This window comes from Myotis nattereri (genome assembly GCF_964212035.1).
Source record: "Myotis nattereri genome assembly, chromosome: 5".
Taxonomy (NCBI): Eukaryota; Metazoa; Chordata; class Mammalia; order Chiroptera; family Vespertilionidae; genus Myotis; species Myotis nattereri.
The window spans coordinates 107,335,057-107,356,142 of NC_138080.1; the positions used below are offsets into that span (position 1 = coordinate 107,335,057).

The 21,086-nt window shown below is 52.2% G+C and overlaps 2 protein-coding genes across 2 annotated transcripts in view; both read right to left on the minus strand.

Moving 5' to 3' along the window:
- Positions 1-271: 271 nt before the first annotated feature.
- On the minus strand, positions 272-835 carry BHLHA15 (basic helix-loop-helix family member a15; the record flags this gene model as incomplete). The annotated part of the gene is made up of 1 exon (XM_081093057.1): positions 272-835. One exon carries the CDS (start codon positions 833-835, stop codon positions 272-274), a length of 564 nt encoding a protein of 187 aa, XP_080949183.1.
- A 5,252-nt stretch (positions 836-6,087) lies between these two features.
- Positions 6,088-21,086, minus strand: part of LMTK2 (lemur tyrosine kinase 2) — a 57,172-nt gene continuing 42,173 nt past the window's right edge. The window contains exons 8-14 of the mRNA XM_081090869.1: positions 20,567-20,651; positions 18,973-19,094; positions 17,029-17,178; positions 12,538-15,517; positions 7,600-7,732; positions 7,140-7,382; positions 6,088-6,232 (exon numbers count right to left, since the gene is read on the minus strand). Coding sequence (XP_080946995.1) covers positions 6,204-6,232; positions 7,140-7,382; positions 7,600-7,732; positions 12,538-15,517; positions 17,029-17,178; positions 18,973-19,094; positions 20,567-20,651 — 3,742 coding nt within the window. The 3' untranslated portion in view covers positions 6,088-6,203. The remainder of the gene's footprint in view (positions 6,233-7,139; positions 7,383-7,599; positions 7,733-12,537; positions 15,518-17,028; positions 17,179-18,972; positions 19,095-20,566; positions 20,652-21,086) is intronic.

Consider the following 21,086-nt stretch of genomic DNA (forward strand, 5'->3'; position numbering starts at 1 on the left):
CCGGGGCCTGCGCTTCAGGAGTGACTAGGGTAACTTACCCAGGACGCCTCCCGGGGACCTCCGTTGCTTCAGGAGGGAGCCAGCAGAGAGGAGAATCTACCTACAAAGGCCTGTCAACTCCTGTCTGGTCAATGGAAAAACAGGTCCGGGGAACCCACGTGCTCCATCCAGAAAGGCAGCGGAGTGTTCAGGGAGGATGAAGCCGCGGGGGCCACGTCCACGTGGGGATGTCGCCACCAGCCTGGGGCTCGTGGCGGGCCCAGGGCGGGTGCTAGGAGCCCTCCCGGAAGCTGTGGATCTGCGTGGAGTACTTGTGCAGGTGGCCCTCGGGCTGGGCCTCCGGGGCCCCCAGGGCGCCCCCCGCCGCCTGCTGCTGCTGGTAGTGCTGGTAGAGCTTAGGGCCAGGTCCCTCCAGGCCCGGGAGGCGACCGCTGGACATGGTCAGGATGGTGGCCGTCAGCGACTTGATGTAGTTCTTGGCCAGCGTGAGGGTCTCGATCTTGGAGAGTTTCTTGTCGGCGCGCACGTGCGGGATGACCTCGCGCAGCGCCTGGAAGGCGTTGTTGAGCGTGTGCATGCGCTGCCGCTCGCGCTCGTTGCTCTCCAGCCGCCGCTGGACGCTGCTCTCCCGCCGGCCAGCCTGGCCCGAGAGCCCCGGCCGCCGGCGCCCGCCCTCCGCCCGCACCCCCTGCGCCCGCGCGGTCCGGCTCCGCAGACCCTTGGCCAGCGGGGCCCCGGAGCCCGGCTGGGGCCTGTCGGGGGTCTGCTCCCCTGGGGTGGCCTCTGCGTTCTGCGGAGGCACCCGGCGCCTGGGGGGCCGGTTCTTGGTCTTCATGGCTCCAGACTGGTTGTCCCAGGGGGTGGTGGCTCTGAGGGGGGCCCTTGGAGCTGAAATCCAGAACACAGGCCACCCCGTGGTCACTCGGTGGGCCAGCGGACACTCAGGGCAGCTGCCCACAGCAGCCTCCTCGCTGCCCAGTGGCCGCTGACCGCTTGGTGCACAGTGACCCAGGCTGCTGCTCATTGACACACCCCCATGTTCCTATTGGATCTCATGGTGACCCCTCAAACCTTTCCCTGACCTGGCGGCCCCCTCTCCCCCTGAGTGAGGCGTCCTGAGCCCCAGGCTTTTCTCTGGCTGCTGCTTCTCACGGCCCCCAAGTGCCTCCTGGGTTTAGGAGTCAGGCCGCTCAGCGCTGTAACCCCCTCCCAGCTCCGAGGTGCCCTGACCGACTGGCCCCGATTGCGGCCGCCGCATCGACTGCACTGCCCGGCTGCCCGTCACACGCAGGGACAGCACCGGGCCAGCTGCTGTAGACCTGGGTGAGCAGAGGTCCGCAGGGGCCAGCGCCTGCAGCAGCCCCCGGGCTAAGCCGTGGAGGGTCCCCGTCAGGGTTCTGGGCCCAGACCTCCCACCCAGGTTCCTCTCCAGACCCCACCGGCCCTGACCTGGGTCCTCTCCCCGCGGCTCCCCCACCGCCGACCCCTACCCCGTTACCTGGGGATCAGCGACCGCGCGCACCAGGGCTGTCCACGGGGGACAAGGACACGTCGCTTTAGCCGCCCCAGGCGGGGCCGCGGCCACATGTAAATGAGCCCGCGGGGCGGGGCCGGGGCGGGGCCGGTGTCCGCGGAGGCGGCGCGGGGCGCGCACCTGGGGACCCAGCCCGGGTCGCGCCCCCACCCGCGCCGCGGAGCCCAGGCCGCGGCTGGGGAGACTGAGGCCTCCCGGCGAGCCCAGCGGCGCGGAGAGGAAGCCGGCACTGTCCTGGCGGCCGCACCTGACCGTGGGGTTAAGCTCGGAACGCGGAGCCCGTCTGGAGAATTCGCGGAGGAGCGTGTTTAATAATGCGTTTCCTAAACGGGAAGCGGCCACGTCCTCCAGGAGCGGGAGCCCAAGTTCCGGCGAACCGGCTGCGCCCGCCCGGGGGCTCTGCGACACCCCTCCCCCCCGCCCCCCCACCCCGGTCCGGGTGCCAGGGGAGGAGCCCCGCCCGCGGAGCACCTGGGCCCGCCTGCGCGCACGTCGCCGGGAAATAACTGGTCGCCGGTGTTCGGTCTCCGGGAGCCGGCAGGCAGCTTGGGCGCAAACCCGGCTCTGCCACCCACGTGCTTTACCGAGCGCACTGTTCACGGGCGCGTGGAAAGCGTCTGGCTCGGCTCCTTGGGGGCTGACAGGACGCGCCCCCAGTGCAGCGAGACCGTGGCCGGTGGCGCAGGAGCCTGTGCCCCACCCCCGCAGGGTCAGGGTCAGCGCTGTCCCTCGCTGCCTGTCTTGGGCATCTCTGAAGGGGGGGGTCACGGCTCCCCATCTCCTCCCTGAGGGTCACATGGGAGTTCTTATAACCCGAGTTGGGGCCAGGTGTGGTCAGCTTGGTAAGAGCCTGTCAGGTGCTCTTGGCCGCTGGGACCAGGAGAGCAAGGCCCGCGATGGGGATGAGGCCACTCGGGGCACAGAAAGGCTGGTTTGGAGCGGATTCGCCTCTTGGTTTGCTCACTGGGTGCTGGACCTCAGGAACTAAAATGCTTCTGAAACCATCAAAGGCTTCGGATTACAGCCACGCGTTAAGGCAGCACAAATTCGCGTGAAAGCTGTTTCCCAGTCACCACGGTCTGTTCTCTGGGCGCGTGGGGTTCAGGTCTGTCTCGGAAAAGGGCATCTGGAGACCAGGGCAGTGCCAGCGACCCACCCAGGGCCTCCGTGTTAAAATTACAGAATAAACACAGCAACAGAATTTATAAATATATAACTATATTTATTTTGAATATTAAATAGTTTTTAAATTACAAGCAATTTATTGAATCACACTATGCATCAATATACAGTAAAAATCTTACAATTTAAAAATGTACACAATTTAAACTGAAAGTTCATTAACTGTTACACTGCCGTGAGTACTCTTACGATCGTGTTAAAGTACAACAGGGAAGCCGCACAGTGTGACTGCCCCTGGGCCCTCTGAGACCTACTAGGCATGTCCAGCCATTCCAGTAACGGCTGGAGGCAGTTCAATACTGTCAACACATCTTTGAGGATTTTTTCAGACGTTAAAGAGAACTTTCCTTTTAATAGTCAAAACTTGAGCCAACCCCATCACAACCTAGGAAGATTGTGTTTGAGATTCAGGTCTGAAGGAACTACAGCATTCTTACTCTAAGGCTACTTCTCAGAAGGCGTGTGTCTTGCAGCCTCTGACCCGGTTTGCTTCTGGGGTTTTCAGATGACCAGCTGAGGCCAGTTATGCCAGGAGCTGCTCCCTCACACCTGGGCCCTCAGGGCAAACATGCGGCAAGTCATTAACCCTACACACACCCTATGAACATAATACTAAGAGGCTTTTAAAGGTGTTTCATGGCAGCAAGACATACAGAGACTTGTCTTAGATAAACCCATTTCCGTAGAAACAGTCACCTGTACATTTAAAATGAACAAGTTTTCAATTCAGCGTTGCTGAGCTGCTTCACCCTGAAGATGAATGGCTTCTTCCCAGACCACAGTCCAAGTGTCAGGAGGATTTGGGAGCACTTTTCTACATTCTTTTTGACTTACAACAGTCATTGATAACACAAGTTAACACCTAGCTAGGAAGGAAATGAAGGTTAGATTTGTACCATGGGATTAAACTCCACCAAAGTAGGTCTCATTGAAACCTGATCAATTCCAAGGGAGGCCAGGAAATGTTGTGAGGCAGGTATTTCAAACCTCACCCGTATTCCCTAGAGAATCACTGATTTATTTCACTGCATAACTTACTAGAGCAAGTACTGCTTGAAAACCCACTACTTTTATACAACTGAGTAAAAAAAAGAAACAAAGCACACACTGGCATTTCAAAAATGGGCTGAAAATTTTAGTGTACACGATTTATTTCCTGTGTATTGCTGGAGATTTCAAAAGAACATGTTCACGCACGTGTTCATTATAAATATAAAATATTCCCCACCATGCAACCCCACAGTAAGATCTACTCCAACCCCTCCCCCCCAACTCAATGTATAAAATGCCTTTTTGGCAATTATGAGAGCGACACAGGCTTAAAATAAATAAAAATGAGAATTATGTTGTTAAAATCTCCTTGATTGTAGTGAAAAATGGTCAACCCAAAAACACCAGATTTAGCCTGGGCTGGGTGTATAAGAAGACTATATATTCTATAGATCGGCTTGATTTTAGTCATTAAGTCTGAACCCCTTAAACCTATACTTTGAAAAAGCTAGTATAATGGCCTTATTTCTCTCTAAACCAAGCTGGTAGTTAGATGTAAAAATTCAGAAAGCTCAGGAAGTCTCCATAAGTAAGAAACTCAGAGTTTGGCAACTTTGGCAAAATCACCTTCTAATGCCCTGTTAACTTTTCAAAGTGCACACCACAGGGTCCAGCTCCCAGCAGCGCGCCCCCCCCCCTCCCCCGTGGTACTCCATGCTCACAGCAAGTGGGGAGAAGGGCTCTTCTCCATCGGAAGTCTCTCGCTCTGGAACGTTATTGCTAGTGTAAGAAGTTAGTGGAGTGAACCAGAATTGGTAATAAGGACCAACATTTACTACGGACACTCTAGCCAGTGTACACGTTTGCATCCCGCCCCGGGATGGCGTTCCTGTGACTTGCACCCCGGCTGGAGTGGGAAAGCACCTCAGCGCCGGGAACACTGGGGAAGGGCAGCCTGCGGGGCCTGCAGACCTGGCTTCAGGACGGACACGCCGAGCCCCCCCAGCGCAGCGCTGCTCTAGCCCCTGGGAACTCCGCGAGGTCAGAGCAGGACTCACAACTGCAGGAGGAGGCCACCAACACTAGGAGGTTGCACTGGACACACGCGTCCTTTTCCAAGCAAGGGGAGAACTCGGTGCTTAATGCAGACGGGAGGGTCAGTGCAGTGCGCCCCGGGGTGGCGTCTGGGTGAGCGGCCGGCAGGGCTGCCCAGCTTCCGGCCAGGAGGACATGCTGGCTGTGGAGGCTCCGCCGCTTTCCCTCGTCCCTCCTTCCTCAGTTGCGGGATGGGATGCAGGGATCTCCTCGGCTGCAGACCAGCCACCTGGACGTGACATGCCTCGGAGGGGTTCTAGGGGAAAGTTCCGCTCTGCGGGTATTAAGAGCTCAACACCAGAGGCTGAGCTTTTACAAACAGAATCAAACCCTCCTGTCGCCAGAGCCCTGGGGCAGCAGCTCCTCCCTCCGCGTTCCCACCTTCCTGCGGAAGGAGTTCCAAGGACACGGAAGCCACAGCAGCCTGCGCTTCTGAAAGCCAAGCAGGTGTCCAGTGACGGCAGCTGGAGGGATGTGCCTCTGGGGGAAGGGCCCGGGGACCGCACAGTCTAACCAGCACTCAGTGCTGGGGCGCACCACCTGTTGGTGTTTCCCCAGAGGGTTTAAAAATCGGGGTGGAGAATCACACAGAGGCTACTCAGGGAAGCCTCCTCCGCTACAGGGAAACCACCGCGTTGAGAAGAGACAACAGGGGTTCCAGCCCATCGACCGAAGAGCAGTGTCTCTGGGCTCATCAAAACCTTTCCTATGAGGCTCGAAGCACTAGCGCCGGAATCAGTTATCGTTTACGAAAGAGGACCATCTGCAACTCCAGCAACTCTAAGGACTGCACACACTCCACGTATTTCAGCTTACAAGTACCATGCAGAGCAAATAAACTATAAAACAACCAAAAAATCAAACTAGTGGGTAGCACCAGCTTGACCTGCCTTATTTTCCTTGAATAACTTAAGATTCTGTACAATATCAGGGACTCTTAGGACATGTACCCACAGTGCAATTACAGAAGCAATTAGTGATTTCTTACAAATAATAAATATGGCTCACGGTGCCCAGTCCCACCACGCGTCCTCTGGGCCCGTGCGCAGACGGGTGTGGACAGAGAACCCCACGTGGAAACCAGAAACAGCCGGGAGCCCACAGTTCTCCACGCACCTGAGCAGTGCCAGGCCTCCCCAAGGAAGACCAGAGCCCGAGCGTCTTTAGTGGTGAGGGCGGCTGCAGGCGCGCAGCTGCCAGGGCAGCAAACCACGCGAGACAGGACCCTGGCTCCCCAGACGGGTACCAGGCTCGGGGCCCAGTGCTGGCTCCCTCTCTGCCTCTGAGTCTCTCTCCCTGTCCCGCCTCAGCAGATGTCGTGTGGATGGTGCTGTTCGGTGGGCAGCACAGGCCCGCCGCCGCGGGGAAGCAGCCTGGAACCTGAGAGGGCATCACCATCCACCTAATCTTTTTCTCCATCTTCACTGCTTCCTGTTTAGGAGAGAGCAAGCAGAGCGGGGTTAGTGATCGCCCCAGATGAAACAGTCGGGGTAGCATCTGAGCTGCACGGCAGAAAAAGGAACTGAAGCTGCGAGTGCGGACACCCAGCACCTGCCAAGCCCCAGGTGTTCTTCCCAGGGCAGCAAGCACATCTGCTCAGCTCCCACGCTGGGTCAATGTCGAGGCTGAGGGCGCAGGAGAGAGCGGGTCTGGCCGGCACACGGCTGCCCTCTGACAGGCGTTGGTCATGCCCATTATCTAATCGGCACAATTAAGCGCAGCACGGACACAAACAGAAGCTTTATGTTTCCTCGTTATTATTTGATCTGCAAACTTCAAATAAAAAAATGTACCTCTTAACGTTTATCTTCCAATCTAGTTATGGGGAAGAAAGGGTCCGTATGTTCAGATAATACAACTTCAAATGTGCCCTGCCCGCGCCTGCCCACCCAGGCCTCTGGTATCGCACAGGACCAAGACTTAATGGCAAAATCAACATTCCTGGGGAAAACCAGGGTGAATTTGGGCTCAATCCCAAACCTGGGGCCAAGTGTTCTTAGGAGCATAGCCTTCTGAAGAGCTGCTTCTAGGGGAGGAGGAACTGGAGACAGGGGTGGGGTAGCCAGGAGCAAAAGCAGAAAAAGGGAGGGAGATGGCCCTCACACGGGGGCAAGTCCCGCTTCTGCCCAGGCCAGCCAGCCCAGCAGGGGCAGCGAGGCGACGCCTGCAAGTAGTACTGAGCCCCTGGAGTAACAGGGTCTGGAAGGTGGGATGTGGCCCCGCAAGCTGCATAGAGAACTGTCCATAACCTACCCCGCCAGGCAAGCAGCAGGTTAACATGCATTCAGGAACAGGGGGACGGGTCTCCCAGGACGGCCCTGGGCCAGCACCCCCTCACCTCCTGGCTCAATATCCGAGTCGGTAAGATGTGTGAGAGAAAAGCTGGCGATGCTGGCGGGAGAGATGGAGAACCGGGAGTACGGCGCCGCCTGGGGCCAGCTCTGCTCCGCGCTCCGGGGCGGGGGCGGTGGAGAAAAGTACTTAGAAGTCTGCAGAGATGGCTTGGAACTAAGGAGGTTACTCGTTGTCTTTGACATAAAAGAGTCTGGGGAGAAGTCGTCATCCCATTCAAAGCCTCCACCTACAAAGACAAAATGAGACACCATTCTCCTGTGATCGGCTGATGATAGAGAACAGAGAGCAAACACACAAGTGCACCCTGCAGCTCAGCAAACACGCGCGGCCAACAGGTGGTGTGCCGTGGGTCCTGTAAAGCAACAGTGAAGTCATCTTCAAATGTTTACATTCACAATGCACTCTTTTTAGTTGATTTTAAACCCGTCTGTGAAGTGAAATACCTTCTTCATCGGTGGAACTTTCGGAATTTATGCCCCTGCTCAGGTAGGGGGAACCCGATGACGGTGCCGGGCTGCTCCGCTCAGGGCCACGCGCTTCTGCCCCGCAGTGTCCCAGCTCTTTGGTTGGGGTCTCCTGAAAAGACAAGCAAAAAGCCCGTCAGGAAGCGCCGGCCCCGGGAGCCGCAGGTGCACGCATCACAGGCCGCGGTGCGTCTGACCGACCGGCTGGGAAATGCTCCTCTTAAAGGAGGTGGATAGGGACACACAGCCCTGTCTCTCCCACTGACGCAGCTCCGAAGCCCGGGCAGAACACACGAAGCAGCCGCGTGGGCCTCTGAGAAGCAAGCAGTCGCAGGCCGGTCGGGAAGAAGCTGGAACTCAAAGATAGCAAACAGCAGGGAGTGTCACCCCCGCCCCTGCCCCGACCACAGCTCCTGGCCTGGACTGAGCCTGCCCTGTGCACATGCCATTCTCTGGCCGGACTGGCCCCTGGAGCGGCAGTCCCCCGACCGCTCCATCTCAGTGCTGTAGAGTGTAGTGTGCCGGTTCAGGCCAGATCTGCCATGCGCACTTGGAAGCAAGCGAGAGCTCAGAAACAGCTTGATGGGGCTGCTTTTCTGGGTGCCTCACTCTCTGCGGGGTCTCTGGTACTCCCGGTGGGGCTCTGGCCCCCCACTGCACTGCACACTTCGTGTAGCTCCGCAGGGGAGCTCAGGGGTTCTCCTCGCTCTGGGGATCACAGGCCCTCTGGGTGGAGAGAGCATTTGTCCCCTCATGACCACAGGAGCCGCGCACCCCTACTGCTGCCACCCTGGGATGGCCTGGGGCTGGGACCGAGAAAGGGAATAAAAAAGGATGTCGTCTCCCCTTTCTGGCAGCAGGATACCCCCCTGCTGCTTTCAGAACCAGAACCAAAGGGCTCCTGAGCCCTCTGCTCACTCCAGGGCCCGCTTTGCACTTTGGGGCTGAGTCCAAACAGCACAGCAAACGCCTTAAAGAGAGAACCCCCACCACGAGGGCTTAAACATTAACACGTGCATAAATAATCTAAGGATCAAAGAGGAAGCCGTGAGGAAAATTAGGAAGTATTTTGAACGGAATAAAAATACAACATTAAAATTTGTGGGATGCAGCTAACACACAGAGGGATGTTTATAACATGAAATGCTCATATTTGAAAGAAGAAAGGTCTTACATGCTAAGGGTCTTCCTTAAGAGTCTAGAAAAAGAAAAGCAAAATAAATCTAAAGCAACTGGAAGGAAATAAATGACACAGCAGAAATCAATAAAATTGAAAGAAAATAAGAAAAAACACTCTATGAAATCAAAAGCAGTTCTTCAAACAGATCAATAAATCTACACACTCTTTCAGAAAGAGAAATACTGCCCACCTTCTTTCATGAGACCAGTGAGCATCTCCTCGTGAGGGTAATCAAAGCGAGCAACAGAGCACCCTGCACACACTGAGGCACCCGCAGATGAAGGGGCAGAGGTCACGATCCGGGGCTCAACACAGACACACGCCAATTCTCCTCCAGCTGAGCTTTAGGCTTCACGCAGTTCCCATCAAAATCCAAGTAGGATTTTTGTTTGTAGCTATAGACAAGCTGATTCTAAAATCTATAAGGCAAATTACAGGAACTACAGAAGCCAAAACAATTTTAAAAAGGAGGAAAAATGATAGAGGAATCACACCCCTGATTTTAAGACTTAATCACAAGAGTGAGGTATTGGCAAAGAGATAAATACACAAGTCAGTGGAACAGAACAAAAAGTTCAGAAATAGACCCATAGAGAGATGATCATTTAATTTTTGACGAAAGTGCAAAGGCTGTTCAATGGACAGCGAGCAGTCTTCTCAACAGACAGCACTGGAACAGCTGCACACACATCCCAACATAAAACAATGAACCCCAACCTAAACCTTACACAGAAATCAACTCAAAATGTGTAACAGATCTAAACATAGAACTTAGAGAAAATATTCAGGATCTAGGGGTTGGTGAAGGGTGCTCAGACATAACAAAAGTATGAGCCAGCCCGGCCGGTGTGGCTCAGTGGTTGAGCATTGACCTAGGAACCAGGAGGTCATGGTTCAATTCCTGGTCAGGGCACATGCCCGGTTTGCAGGCTCGATCCCCAGTGGGGGGCGTGCGGAAGGCAGCCAATTGATGATTCTCTCATCATTGATGTTTCTATCTCTTTCTCCCACTCCCTTCCTCTCTCTGAAATCAATAAAAACAGATTTTAAAAAATTATGATCTATTAAAAAAAGTGATAAATGGGAGTCCATCAAAATTTAAAACCTTTGCTCTGTGAAAGACAGCCTACAGACTGGGAGAAATATTCCCAAACCGTGGATTGGACAACGGGCTCATAGCTAGAATTTATTACAAACTCAAACAAAACTCAAACACAGAGAATCCAGGTAAGAAAATGGGCAAAAGATGGGGCATTTCACTGAAAAGGACGTACAGACAGCAAATGAGTGCATGGAATACATGCGCAATGAAGAGTCGTGCAGCCTCACTGGCCAGCCACAGGGAAATGAATTTAAGATCACGACTGAGGCTATTGGAAAAGCTAAAATAGAAGAGAGTGACGCCACCAAATACTGGGGAAGATAAAGAGAAACTGAACCCCCCTGCACTGCGGATGGGAGTGGCACAGCCTCTGTGGAAAAGGTCATTTTCTTTAAAAAACTGAGCACACACTTACCATACAGCCCAGCAATCACACCCCTGGTGTTCACCCCCTCCCCCACCTATGTCCACTCGAAAACCTGCACACAATTGTTCAAAGTGGAAAAACCACATTGTCCCTCAGCCGGCGAATGCCGAGACCACTGGCACCCACACGCGGAACAGCGCTCAGCAACAGAGGCAGGCACTATCGACCCGTGGCCTCGGGTGGGTTCGAAGGCATTACACGCCGGAGAGAAGGCCAGCCTCCGAAGGTGGTATGCTGTGAAGTCCATGCAGACGACATTCTTGGAAAGACAAACTCGCCTGAGGAGGCACAAAGCTGGGAGAGAGGCCTGACAGTCTGTCCCAGACTGACACACAGGGAGGGCGGGCGGCTCTAAGGAGACAAGGGCCAAGGACTCCCACACCTTCTGCAACACAAAGGAGTCCCATTCAGTGTGTCTGTGACTGAGCTTTCCTCACCATCTAGCTCATTCAGGAAGCAAATTCAAGGACTACAGAGATTAGTCGACAAAGAATATTTTTTTAAAAAGTCTGAATTACAGGCTGGTTCATTTTTAAAGAAGGCAAAGTCTGAGCCCACCTTGTGTGGTGCACAGCGGCCGCCTGCTCCACAGGGGGGAGGAGGACAGGAGGGGGGAGGAGGACAGGAGGGGGGAGGAGGGCAGGAGGGGGGAGGAGGGCAGGAGGGGGGAGGGCAGGAGGGGGGAGGAGGAGGAGGGCAGGAGGGGGGAGGAGGGCAGGAGGGGGGAGGAGGGCAGGAGGGGGGAGGGCAGGAGGGGGGAGGAGGGCAGGAGGGGGGAGGAGGACAGGAGGGGAGAGGAGGGAGGAGGGCAGGAGGGGGGAGGAGGGCAGGAGGGGGGAGGGCAGGAGGGGGGAGGAGGGCAGGAGGGGGGAGGGTAGGAGGGGGGAGGAGGAGGAGGGCAGGAGGGGGGAGGAGGGCAGGAGGGGGGAGGGGGGCAGGAGGGGGGAGGGCAGGAGGGGGGAGGAGGACAGGAGGGGAGAGGAGGGAGGAGGGCAGGAGGGGGGAGGGCAGGAGGGGGGAGGAGGACGGGGGGAGGACTGGAGGGAGGAGGAGGGCAGGAGGGGGGAGGAGGGCAGGAGAGGGAGGAGGAAGGGAGAGCCGCAGACCCTGCTGCTGCCCCATAGGCACTGCCACTGGGCTGTGTCTCCAGGGCTAATCATGAGCCAGCCTGTGCCAGCGTGGACCTGAGGGCAGGGTGTTATTGCCGACGTCAGATTATAACAACGTCTGTGAAGGGTAACCAACCTCAGCAGGACTCTGCCGGGAGACCCAGGAAGAGCACAGATGTCCTTTCTTAATTTGATAGGAGTTCCCTGTGCAAACTACATTTCTGCATATTCTTGGAATTGTAACAGCAATCAACCGCAAATGGCTTTTTAAAAAAGCAGTCCGTCAGTATGGAGTTTCCTGAAAAAACTAAAAATGGAACTCCCATTTGACCCTGTGATCCCACTTCTAGGAATATATCCCAAGAAACCAGAAACACCAATCAGAAAGGATATATGCACCCATATGTTCATAGCAGCACAATTCACCATAGCTAAGATCTGGAAACAGCCTAAGTGCCCATCAGTAGATGAATGGATTAGAAAACTGTGGTACATCTACACGATGGAATACTATGCTGCTGTAAAAAAGAAGGAACTCTTACCATTTGCAACGTCATGGATGGAACTGGAGAGCATTATGCTAAGTGAAATAAGCCAGTCAATGAAGGAAAAATACCACATGATCTCACTCATTCATGGATAATAAAGACCATTATAAACTTTTGAACAATAATAGATACAGAGGCAGAGCAGCCTCGAACAGACTGTCAAACTGCAGCGGGAAGGCCAGGGAGGGTTGGGGGGCAGAAAGGGGGTGTAAGAGATCAACCGAAGGACTTGTATGCATGCATATAAGCATAACCAATGGACATAAGACACTGGGGGGTAGGAGATTGTCAAGGGCGGGGGGGAAAAAGGAGACATATGTAATACCCTTTGTAATACTTTAAGCAATAAAACTAAAAAGAAAACAAAACTAAAAAATAAATAAATAAATAGAGAGCTAAGACCCCCAAAAAATAAATAAAAATAAAATAAAATAAAATAAAATAAAAAAGCAGTCCGTGACCTCAAAATTGAAAGTGGGAAAACAGAGCACACTCCACGTCCTGCCACATTCTGGAACCCTCTACTATGACGACGTGGAAGTAACAGATACCTGGTCAAACAGATAGACGGTGACGTCATCAAAAAAGGTCACGGCCTTCTTTTCTTTCTTCCAGGCGTCCGGCAGCTGGTCAGCAGCAGCCGCCGCCGGGGGTTTCAATAGGCTCCGCAGGTGCCTCCCGTCCTCGCTGCTGAGGATCACGGGGACAGGGTGCTCGACCTCATCCTCCGACTCGGAGCTGAGGCTGTGCAGGTTGAACGCCCGCAGGTCCTCGTCTGAGTCGTCGCTGTTCTCATCTTCCTCGTCTGCATCGATCCCGTCCTCGGAGAGGTCGAGCACCCCCGACACGCCAAGCTTCCCCAGGTACTTCCCTTCGATGTCTGGCTCCTTCAGCTTGGGGCCCTCCGCGTGGCTGGAGAAGGGCTGCTCCACCGTCAGGTCCGACGGGCTACCGGAGCAGAGGGTAGAACTGGCGAACGCAAGGAGCTCGTTGGTGTTTGTCCCGGTGGAGGCGATGGTGCACGGGGGCTCTTCTTGTGCCTCGAAATCATCGCCGCTGCTCAGCTCCGAGTTTACCACACTCGAGGGACTGCCAGCCTCGTCTTCAGGAACATGCAGCTCTTTGGAACTGTCTGTCAGTGCTGTGGCCATTTCTCCTGATTCCAGGAGACTGGAATTCTGCAAAGCAGACAGACCACTTTGGTCTGGCGGGCTGCTTTTGGTTTCCAGGCCACTGTCCGTGGTGCCAGGACTTTGCTCCGGGATGACTGGCTCTGGCAGAGGCTGGCCCATCACCAATGCCAAAGCTGACACTGAGGTTCCTTGGACCCCCTCCGACTTCTTATCAGGTTCAGAATCGTTATCTGAGAAGTAGGCAGAGTCTCGGTGTGAGCTCTGAGAGCCAGCTGCAGAGGTCTGGGAGGTCACTTCGGTCCCTCTGTGGCTGTCAGCTGCATCGGAGATGACGATGACAGGGTTGGGAGGCAACTCGCCATGACGGCTGTCGTCTGCTAGGGCCACATCTGAGGCTGAGGCACCGTCGGGAGCAGGGTGCAGAGTCCACTCAGGCGACTCCAAGTTCTCGGTCTCGTACCCACTGTCTGCAGGCTTGTCAGGGGGCATGAGTTTCTCCTGCCCGCCCCCTAGAGGACCCAGCAGAGCCTCATGGACGTCCACGGAGTCCAGAGAATCGGGGGTCTCCACCGACTGTTCTGAAGTTGGAATGGGTGTTGACAAGCTATCTTCCAAAAGGCTGTCCTGACTAGTCGAGTCTGAGGAAAGGGCGGACACCAAGGCCCCTTCGGTTGCATCTTTACAGCTGAGCTGACGCGAAGTGTCCCCGGCTCCCGGGCTCTTCGCTAGGGGACGGTCACTGCGATGGTCCTCTGAAGGGGGCTGCTTCTGCAGGCTGTGTGTCAGCTCCGGAGGACTGCTCTCTGCACTCGCTTTCCTGGCCAAGATGCCGCCCACCAGAGCACAGTCACTCTGGGTCCGTCCCGAGGCCTCTTCACTTTGCTGAGTCAGCTCGTGGGACCCAGGGCCTATGCTGTTTGCTCCAGCGTCGGCGGAGGGCATTCCAACCGGGACGGGCACAGAACCTACACTTGCTTCTTGGCCAAGACGGCCGTCATGGATCCTGACATCTAAGCGCCTGGGCGTGGTTTCTCCCGGCTTCGGGACCGTATCTGTTGGTGCGCTGTGAGGTGTTCCTTCCGTTTCGAGCGAGGTAGGAGGTACCTGCACTTCCGGGGAAGACGGCCACGAGGTGCTCAAAGCGTGGTCCTTGAGCACAACACGTGTGTCTTGACCCTTTGCGCTTATGTTTTCCTGCAACAAAGAAAAGCCTGGTTTATTTTCAGCAAACTTAAACTCGGTGTCTAAAGTGTTCCTACGTGGAGTTTCTAACATGGTTTCCGTAAAACCAGCATTTTTAAGTTCTGTTTGAAGGTCATTTATATGTTCTTTGCTACACAATGAGTCTCTTAATAAGTTTTTCTCTTGAAGAAATAAAAAGTTTTCTGACAATTCTTGCACATTCAGTGGATCAAAATTATCTTGGTGCGCAAGGCTTTCTGAGAAGCAAAGAGGCTCACAGTCAAAAAGCTTGTGGGGCTTTTCTTTCTCAAGGTGGCCTGTTACTAGCGAGTCTTTGGGGTCGTCCAAACTTGAACTTAAAGTGGTCGGCTTGAAGTCCACTTGAACTCCATTCAGTTCCATTAAGTCAAATATTTTCTGGTGACTGGGCAGGTCCTCAGATTTGTCCAGATCATTAAATATACTGTTGACAGGGCTCTCGGGGCCGCTGGCGGCACGCATGGCCTCAGGGGTGCTGGGATCTCTGGGGTCTGTGCTGCTTTGGAAGAAATCCTCATCTGTACTGGATTCCTCAAGCTCAAGGCCCCCGAGTGTCAGAAACCGGGGCGCCTTGTCACTCGTCCTCTCTGGCTTCTCCAGGTCAGTGGTGAGCAGTGCAGGTGGGTAATCGAGCTCCAAGTTGCTACCACTTTTTTCTTCTAGTTGGATGTAATAGTCGCTTCCAACAGAAAGGTTGTGGGCATCAAAAACGGGCACCACTCCCGGGGCTCTCACGGGGACTTCCTGGCCACTGCTGTCTTGTTTCCCGGGCCCGGGATCTGAAAGTGAACTCTCAAACACTTCAACTGGAAAGAAGATGCTCGTGTAAGACAAGGCCTCCTCCGGGGGGCCCCGGCTGCGTTCATCAAAGTGGTCGTGCTTAGCTGCCTCCCAGACATACTCAAAGCTCAGGCCCTGGCTGGTTTCCGTCACGGTGAGGACTTCCTCCATTTCACGACCAAGCCGATCCCTGGAGAAATGGTCGAGGATGGGGAACGCAGCGCTGTTGGAAGTGTCCCTGGTGTGTGTATTTGGTTTAAGAGCGTTCCACTGTTGTTCGAAGTCGACCTCCGAGTCCCTCTGGCTTTGCATGCGCAGGTAGGTGAGCAGCCTGTGCACGTCCTCGGCCACTGGTCTCTTGTCTGGTGGCAACCAGCAGAACTGCAAAACTTCATACCTGAGGGACACATGACAGGTAGTTAATGGACTGATAGCACATCATTTTTAGAATAAGAAAAGACTTTACAAGAGCCCCTAAGCCAGTGGTTCTCAACCTTCCTAATGCCGCGACCCTTTAATACAGTTCCTCATGTTGTGGTGATCCCCAACCATAAAATTATTTTCGTTGCTACTTCATAACTGTAATTTTGCTACAGTTATGAATCGTCATGTAAATATCTGATATGCAGGATGTATTTTCATTATTACAAATTGAACATAATTAAAGCATAGTGATTAATCACAAAAACAATACATAATTATATATGTGTTTTCCGATGGTCTTAGGCGACCCCTGTGAAAGGGTCGTTCGACCCCCAAAGGGGTCTTAACCCACAGGTTGAGAACCGCTGCCCTAAGCCAACTGGACATCCCAGAAGTTTCTACACTTGAATCACTGCTGGCCACATGAAGTCGTTCCGTTCCTGCTGAGACCATGGTGAGAGAGGAAATGCAGAAATAATGCATTTGACCACTAACTTCTGTGTTCTCAGGACATTCCACAGGATCACGGCAATTCTGTTGCCTTGTCATTTGTTCCTCTGGTGTTTAACCAAGGACTTGTCTACTGAATTCAGAAAGAATAGTTTTAACATGCTGTCCTCGTGAAACAACTGTCTCAGGTATTCTGTGTGGAAAGAATGCACTTGCCTTGAGTTTGTAGATTTATTCACTTTATTTTGCAAAAACTCACACAGACAAATGCTGCTGTAACTCATCTCACTACTCCCCTGACGAACAGTAACACTATAATCTTCTGCAGCACATGGTTTCCTTAGACCATAAAAGGAGCTGCAAGTGGAGGGAAGAGAGAGAATGAAGCCCAAGAAGGCAGCAGCCAGGAGTTGGTCTTCCAAGGGCTGGCTGAACACAGCCGAGGGTAGCCATGCGCAAAGACAGCTTCAAAGTATTCAACTTACAGCGTATCTGCCAAGTTATTCTGAGGCAATGGTTCTAGCACTTGGGAAGCTGAGCACTGCCTATAGGCAGGGGCACCAGCCTCCAGGGGCAATGCCAGCTGGGCACACAGGGGTGTAGACAGAGGCCTAAAGGGAAGTGAACCAGATCCTAATTGGAAATGGAGTAAGAACTGGTTCAAAGACGCATAAAAAATAAGTTTGTTTTGCAAATGTGAACATGTTATGTTATGCAAATTAGTTTCAACTGCCAATTTAAATATTATCATTTTTATGCTACCTTTTTTCTCACATGTTAGATATCACCTATAGCTAGCCTCATTTGAAAACAATTCCGCAATAGCAAACTCAATTACTGTTGACTTTTTTAATGAATCTGACTTCACATTTTTTAATGTGCATAATACACAAAAATTCCTACTTATTCCATACATTTTTCAAAAACAATGTTAAGTTATAAAAATATACATTAATTCTTTTAAAAGTCATGAATAGTATACAAATGAAAAATACAACATTTACTGTATAAAAACAGAAACAGGAAGTCACCAACCATCTGTCAGAATAAGGCTGCTCCAGCTGGGGCTTGGGGAGTTTTGTGTCTCTCTCTCGAATGACCCGGTTAAGAACATCCAAGTTGGAAAGGTTGGAATACGGCTGAGCAGCATTATCAAAAAGTTCCCAAAGCGTCACACCCAGGGACCTGAGGGAAAAAGAAAGTGATTATTTCTTTCTCCCTTTAGACGTTGAATTTTTAACATCCACATTATCTGTGCAGTCACTAGGAACTTTAAGGACAAGGTGTGTACTGAAAGGCAGTAAAGACAGCTCTCTAACATGATCTGAAAAAGAGACATTCTCATGAAACTGAGGACCACGGCAAGCAGGACTCCTCTTACCTACTGGTAAACACAGCTCTGGTAGTTCTGGCCAATGCCAAACCATGTGAAACAGCCACAAAGCCACAAAATTCAGGGAGGAGCTAATCTGACTCTCAACTTCAAAAGTCAAGAAATTATTTGAAAGATCATGAAAATGACTTGAGTTCAGCAAAATGGTTAGATAGAAAATAAATATACTGAATTCTGAGTTTTATGGTAGAAAAAGAGTTCCATTCATAATGGATCTAAAAGAAATCTTTACATGAACAACTCTTCCCTGTTGGACCCTCACATTCCTTTTTCTTTTTCTTTTTTTGTTAATCTTCACCCGAGGATATTTTTCCATTGATTTTTAGAGAAAGTGGGAGGAGGAGGGACAGGAACACCGATGTGAGAGAGACTCATCGATTGGCTGCCTCCCACATGAGCGCCGACCAGGGTCAGGGAGCGAACCTGTAACCGAGGCACATGCATGCGGAATCGAAGCCGGGGCTCTTTAGTCACAGCCAGCGCTCTATTCACCGAGCCAGCCCGGCCAGAGCCACACATTTCTTCTAGTTATTCCCGTCGTTGGGGGCATGTTGCTGTTATGAAGGGGTTTCCCTCCATCACTCTGCCAGCTATCTGTGTGCCAAGAGCGCCACCTGCCCAGCCTCTCAATGCCTGTGCAGCCATTACCAAAGGCAAGAAGGCCCCTTCTCTGCTGGTCCCACTTGCTCTCATGTCCACTGCTTGGTCCCCAGGGAAGTGGCCTCTGCTGCTCAAGTCAGATGGACACTGACCCTTCACCTCCTCTACGTGGTCTCCGCATTTCTCTCCCACGTTTCCTGCCTTCTGTCGTGCATGACTGTCTCCTCCTTACGGCCATGGCTCCCACACTGGGCTGAGCATGTGTGTTATCTGGGCAGCTCTCAGGAACACTCTGGTATTTAGGATCCCGCACCCCCAGGACTCTTAGCTGGCAGATGCCGGTGTGGCCTAGGAAATGGTTTTTCCGAAAAGCTCCCTCCTGATTCTGATATCCAGCGAGGTTTGGATAAAGATGGTTTACGTGACTGTGATCAATACCCACCAGAATGCTTGTCTGAATAAGCTGTATGGAATTAAATAAATGTATTATCTGACATTGTATAATACAATATAACATGAATTAAATTCTCCGATGCTAATTTCACAAATCAGTGAAAACGATCAGCATATTCAGTATCTAAGCTGAGAGATCATTTCTATCAGAGGAAATAAAAGGACCCACATTTCTCGATCAAGTTCAAGAAGTAAGAAGTACTTAGCTTTTCTGTGTTTTCATTCACTTCAATAAATATTTATTAAATTTGTATTATATGCCAGACCCTGTGGTAGGCACAGAAAATGGACTTGGATCCTGCTTTTATGGAGCTTATTATTGTTGAATGGGTAAGAGAGGCAGTATTCAAAAAGTTAATTATGTCACTGCAATGTGACTACTGCCATATCAATACGTACATTGTCTTTTCCATACCACCAGGCACTCTTGAGTCCCTACATCTTATTCAATTACTCCCTTTAAGAAAGTGCTCCAGGAGAGAGTTAGGACGTTGCTACACAAAAGCCTAGTAGAATGGTAGATCAATACATACCAAATGTTACTGTACTTAGTTTGATCTGCAGTTAGTAGTCTGTCTTGAAAGCTGGTTACTAACTCTGGAGCAGTCCATCGCAGAGGGAAAAATTTCTTATCATCTGTTTCAATATAATCCTCCTGTTTTGTTAGAAAGCACACAGAATTTTGAATTCTTTCATACTTTTAATGAGCTCAGTAATTTAATTCCAGGTCATTCTCAGACAACAATACTCAGCCCAAAAGGAAGTGGGCACAAAGAGAGACTTTCTGGGTAGGAGGTGGGTGAGGCTTCTCCAAAACCTCCTGGGCTTCATGAGCTGGTCTCACCACAAACACTCGCTCAGCCACCCTTCCTGGAAAAGGAAGGTACACTGTAGCTGATGCCCAGAACAGACTCTGAACAAAAGAGCTGGGCTCTACGCCCCGAATAGGAGAGTGGTGCCAGTTAATAAGGGCGCAGGCTTCAACAGACAGGCTGGGTTGCAAGTCCATGTTCAACCATTAACCAGCTAGGTGACTCCAGGAAGGAAACAAATATGCCCGGCCTCTTTCCTTATCCATCAAAGGAGGTGATGCAATCCCTCCCTCTCTTCGTGGTGAGGATTAAATGAGATAATGCAGGCCAGCACCTCAGAGTGCCTGGAATATACAGTAAGTGCTCAAGACACTAGAGCTACTATATCAACAAATGGCCAACTTATATTCGCATAACAATTTTTGGTTAAAAGTACTGAGCCACACGAACCCCACAGCACAGCACAGATATAATCCTCATGCTGCTGCTCAGAAAAGGAGGCCGAGCGGCTGCGCCAAGGTCTCCGGGCAGCGTGGAGCGGACAGTTCCCTTCTTCGCCCCACATCAAGCTACCTCCTTCCCTTCAGCTGGGCTGCACAAACACAGACAAACCTCACCTACTTCTTCCTTTCTTTGGGAATATGTTTGTGACCGTTTAAAAACCTAAACCCCAAGCTTACTGAATTCGATCCAAAATTTTACTGAACATAGAAGGGAGAAATAGTTATGTGACATGTGTATTTCATTATACACATGGCATTAATTATACTGCCCAATGCACACTAACATTTATTATACAGCATCAAACTATGTCAATTACACCCAGTGCACGTTTTGTTTTTTTTTAAAATATATTTCTTTATTCATTTCAGAGAGAAAGGGCGAGGGAGAGATAGACATCAATGATGACAGAGAATCACTGATCCACTGCCTCCCGTACGCACCCCCACTGGGGATCGGGCCCACAACCTGGTCATGTGCCCTTGGCTGGAATCGAACCCGGACCCTTCAGTCCATAGGCCGACGCTCTATCCATTGAGCCAAACCGGCCAAGGCCCAGAGCACGTTTTTTTAAACAAAGCATCGGGGAAGCTGAAACCAAACCTCCAGGACAAAGTCACTGATTTAGAAAAACCACACATCAGACGCCAACACTCCCACTTAAATGACTGGAACTCTCCAAAAAGGCCACCTGCACAGGATTCTCACCCTCCTTCAGAAAAGGAGTGGCATTCTGTGCTATTACCACCTTGGGACCAGGAAAAATTAAATCCGACTAACGACTAAGGAGAGAACCTGTGAACCTCTGGCTTACCTTGTACCTGCTGAATCCTATTCCATAGTCTCCCACTTTCACATTTAGATCCGAGGTAAGAAAACAATTCCGCAAGGCTAAGTCGCTGAAAACAGAGAGAGTGACGTGAACTCAAGAACAAGGAAAATCCGTGACCAGAAAACATCGCTATGGAAAAAGGCTTTCTCTGGGAATCAGAGTAGTATTTTGAGCTCCCTACTTAATAATTTTTATTTTAAAACTAGGGGCCCGGTGCACGAAATTCGTGCACTGGGTGTGTGTGTGGGGGGGGAGTGTCCCTCAGCCCAGCCTGCCCCCTCTCACATACTGGGAGCCCTCAGGCGTTGACCCCCATCACCCTCCGATCGCCTGATCGGCCCCTTGCCCAGGCCTGACGCCTCCGCCAGAGGTGTCAGGCTTGGACAGGGGACCCCCATCTCCCTCTGATCGCTTGCTCCACCCCCCGCCCAAGCCTGATGCCTCTGACCCAGGCTTCAGGCCTGGGCAAGGGGACCATCATATCCCCCCAATCCCCGGCTCC